This window comes from Passer montanus, unplaced genomic scaffold, assembly GCF_014805655.1.
Source record: "Passer montanus isolate IOZ18808 unplaced genomic scaffold, ASM1480565v1 scaffold1533, whole genome shotgun sequence".
Lineage (NCBI taxonomy): Eukaryota > Metazoa > Chordata > Aves > Passeriformes > Passeridae > Passer > Passer montanus.
Genome location: NW_024362419.1, coordinates 1 through 4,146, shown reverse-complemented (window position 1 = coordinate 4,146; position 4,146 = coordinate 1). Strand labels below are relative to the sequence as shown.

The 4,146-nt window shown below is 56.0% G+C and overlaps 1 protein-coding gene across 1 annotated transcript; it reads right to left on the bottom strand.

Annotated features, from left to right (window-relative positions):
- Window positions 1-830: 830 nt before the first annotated feature.
- LOC120498872 (synaptotagmin-C-like) lies at window positions 831-4,024 on the bottom strand (the record flags this gene model as incomplete). The annotated part of the gene is made up of 4 exons (XM_039702059.1): window positions 4,003-4,024; window positions 3,881-3,937; window positions 2,982-3,153; window positions 831-960 (listed from the first exon to the last, which is right to left on the bottom strand). Coding segments are annotated over exons 1-4 (381 nt in total), but the record flags the coding sequence as incomplete, so codon positions are not given.
- Window positions 4,025-4,146: the final 122 nt, after the last annotated feature.

The following is a 4,146-nucleotide window of genomic DNA, read 5'->3' as shown; positions in this document are numbered from 1 at the left end:
CCAGTATGGACCAGTACGGACCGGTATAATCCGGTACGGACCAGTATGGACGAGTATAAACTGGTACAGACCAGTGTGAACCAGTACGGACCAGTATGGACCGGTACGGACCAGTATGGACCAGTATGGAGTGGTATGGACTGATATGGAGAAGTGAATTCCCAGTGTGAACCATTATGGACCAGTACGGAGCAGTACGGAGCAGTATGGAGCGGTATGGACCAGTACGGACCAGTATAAACTGGTACGGACCAGTATGGACCAGTACAGACCAGTATGGACCAGTGTGGACCAGTACGACTGGTACAAACCAGTATGGACCAGTACGGACCAGTATGGACCAGTGCTGACCAGTACGGACCAGTATAAACCAGTACGGACCGGTATGGGCCGGTATGGACCACTATGGAACACTGAATTCCCAGTATGGACCAGTATGGGCCAGTATGGGCTGGTACAGACTGGTATAAACCAGTATGGAACAGTGCAGACCAGTATGGACCAGTATGGAGTGATATGGACCAATACAGACCAGTACAGACCAGTATAAACCAGTATGGACTGGTATGGAACAGTGAATTCCCAGTATGGACCAGTATGGACCAGTACGGATCAGTACAGACTGGTATGGATGGGTATGCACCAGTATGGACTGGTATGGAAATAGGAACCCCCACCAGGGCGTGCCAGTGCTCGATGGGCTTGGGGGATTCTTATGGGGTTATTATGGGGTCTGGGGGGTTCCTATGGGATCCTGGGGGTCCCGGTAGGTTTTGGGGGGTCCCGGGGGGTTTTGGGGTCCCCCCGGCTGCCGGGGGGGGGGTCCTGACCTCCACCAGGGTGTGCCAGTGCTCGATGGGCTTGCGGGGGTTGGCCAACATCTGCGCCCAGTGCTCGCGGCCGGGGCCGTCGGCGTCGCTGCCCACGCGGCACAGCCCGATCACCTCGTTGTGCCCGATGCTGCCGGGGGGGCGCGGGGGTCAGGGGCACCCCAAAAACCCCAAAATCCCCCCAAAAAACACCCCAAAAAATCCCCAGTTTGAAGGACACCAAAATCCTCCAAAACGACCCCAAAATCCCTCAAAAGTTGGTATCGTTGCCCACGCGGCACAGCCCGATCACCTCGTTGTGCCCGATGCTGCCGGGGGGGTCGCGGGGGTCAGGGGCACCCCAAAAACCCCAAAATTCCCTCCAAAGACCCCCCAGGATCCTCCCAGTACAAACCAGTTGGACCAACAATGATGACAACGTTGACGCTCTCATAGAGGACGTCAACCAAGGGTTGTCCCATTGCTCCGGGATGACCCCAAATGCCCCAAAACCACCCAAAATCGCCCCAAAACCCCCTCCACGACCCCAAAATTCACTTCAGATACCCCCCAGGGATCCTCCCAGTACAAACCAGTTGGACCCCATAATGATGACGACGTTGACGCTCTCATGGAAGATGTCAACCAAGGAGTGTCCCATTGCTCCGGGATGACCCCAAATGCCCCGAAACCCCCTCAAATCACCCCAAAAACCCCTCCAAGACCCCAAAATTCCCTCCAAAGACCCCCCCAGGCTCCTCCCAGTACAAACCAGTTGGACCCAACGATGGTGAAGATGTTTACGTTCTCATGGAGGACGTCAACCAAAGGGCGTCCCATTGCTCTGGGATGACCCCAAACACTCCAAAACCACCCAAAATCACCCCAAAACCCCCTTCAAGACCCCAAAATTCCCTCCAAAGACCCCCCAGGATCCTCCCAGTACAAACCAGTTGAACCCAACAATGATGACGACGTTGATGCTCTCATGGAGGACGCCAATCAAGGAGCGTCCCCTTGCTGCGGGATGACCTCAAATGCCTCAAAACCCCCCAAAATCCCCTCCAAGACCCCAAGACAGCCACAAAGACCCCCCAAACTCCATCAGGAGCCCTCCCAGTACAAACCAGTTGGAACCAACAATGATGGTGAAGATGTTGACGCTCTCATGGAGGACGTCAACTAAGGGGCGTCCCATTGCTCTGGGATGACCCCAAATGCCCCAAAACCACCCAAAATTGCCCCAAAACCCCCTCCAAGACCCCAAAATTCTCTCCAAGACACCCCAGGATCCTCCCAGTACAAACCAGTTGAACCCAACGATGGTGAAGACGTTGACGTTCTCATGGAGGACGTCAACCAAGGAGTGTCCCATTGCTCTGGATGACCCCAAACACCCCAAAACCACCCAAAACTTCCCAAAACCCCCCAAAATGACCCCAAAACCCCTCCAGGCCCCTCCCAGTGCTCCCAGTGTGCACCAGTTGAACCCAACGATGGTGAAGATGTTGACACTCTCATGGAGGACGTCAACCAAGGAATGTCCCATTGCTCTGGATGATCCCAAACACCCCAAAACCACCCAAAACCCCCTCAAAGACCCCAAGAAAGCCCCAAAGACCCCCAAAACTCCATCAGGAGCCCTCCCAGTACAAACCAGTTGGAACCAACAATGATGGTGAAGATGTTGACGCTCTCATGGAGGACATCAACTAAGGGGCGTCCCGTTGCTCCGGGATGACCCCAAAACCCCAAAAAATCACCCCAAAACCTCTCCAGGACGCCTCAAAGACCCCAAAAATTCCCTCCAAAGATCCCCCAGAACCTTCCAGTACAAACCAGTTGAACCCAACAATGATGACAACGTTGACGCTCTCATGGAGGACGTCAACTAAGGGGCGTCCCATTGCTCCGGGATGACCCCAAATGCCCCCAAACCACCCAAAATCACCCCAAAACCCCCTTCAAGACCCCAAAATTCCCTTCAAATACCCCCCAGGATCCTCCCAGTACAAACCAGTTGAACCCAACAACGATGACGACGTTGATGTTCTCATGGAGGACGTCAACCAAGGAATGTTGCATTGCTCTGGGATGACCCCAAATGTCCCAAAACCCCCTCAAATCACCCCAAAACCCCTCCAGGCCCCTCCCAGCGCCCCCAGTGCGCACCAGTCGTAGTCGACGACGGCGATGGTGAGGCTGACGTGGTGCACGCTCTCGTGGGGCACGTCGAACACCAGCGCCTCGTTGTAGTTGGGGTTCAGCGTGTTCTTCTTGATGGACGTCTTGCGCTTCTTCAGCCGCCGGCCCTCGGCCATCAGCGAGGCCTTCACGTAGGGGTCTGCGGGCCCCACAGACCGCATGGGGCCCCAGGGCGCCCCAAAATAGTCCATAGAAACCCAGAGCACCCCAAAATAAACCACAGGACCCCACAGACCCCAAAATAACCCACAGGACCCCACAGACCCCAAAATAACCCACAGGACCCCACAGACCCCAAAATATCCCACAGGACCCCACAGACCCCAGAGCGCCCCAAAATAACCCACAGAGCCCATAGACCCCAAAGCACCCCATAATAGTCCATAGATCCCCACAGACCCCAAAATATCCCACAGAACCCCATAGACCCCAAAGCACCCCAAAATAACCCACAGGACCCCACAGCACCCCAAAATAACCCACAGGAACCCATAGACCCCAGGGTGCCCCAAAATAGTCCATAGACCCCCCACAGACCCCAAAATAACCCACAGGACCCCAAAGCACCCCAAAATAACCCACAGGACCCCATAGACCCTAAAGCACCCCATAACAGTCCACAGACCCCATAGATCCCCAAGCACCCCTTAGTAACATGGTCCCATGTTCCCCTGTGACCCACCTGTCCCACCTGTCCCACCCGTGACACACCTGAGTAGCCGGTGAGCTCCATGGTCCCGTACCCCCCGTGACACACCCGTGACACACCTGTCACACACCTGTCTCACACCTGTGACACACCCGTGACACACCCGTGACACACCCGTGACACACCTGTACACACCTGTGACACACCCGTGACCCACCTGAGTAGCCGGTGAGGTCCATGGTCCCGGTCCCCCTGTCCCACACCTGTCTCACACCTGTCTCACACCCGTGACACACCCGTGACACACCTGTACACACCTGTGACACACCCGTGACCCACCTGAGTAGCCGGTGAGGTCCATGGTCCCGTACCCCACCTGTCACACCTGTCCCACACCTGTCTCACACCCGTGACACACCCGTGACACACCTGAGCAGACCTGTCTCACACCCGCGACACACCTGAGCACACCTGTGACACACC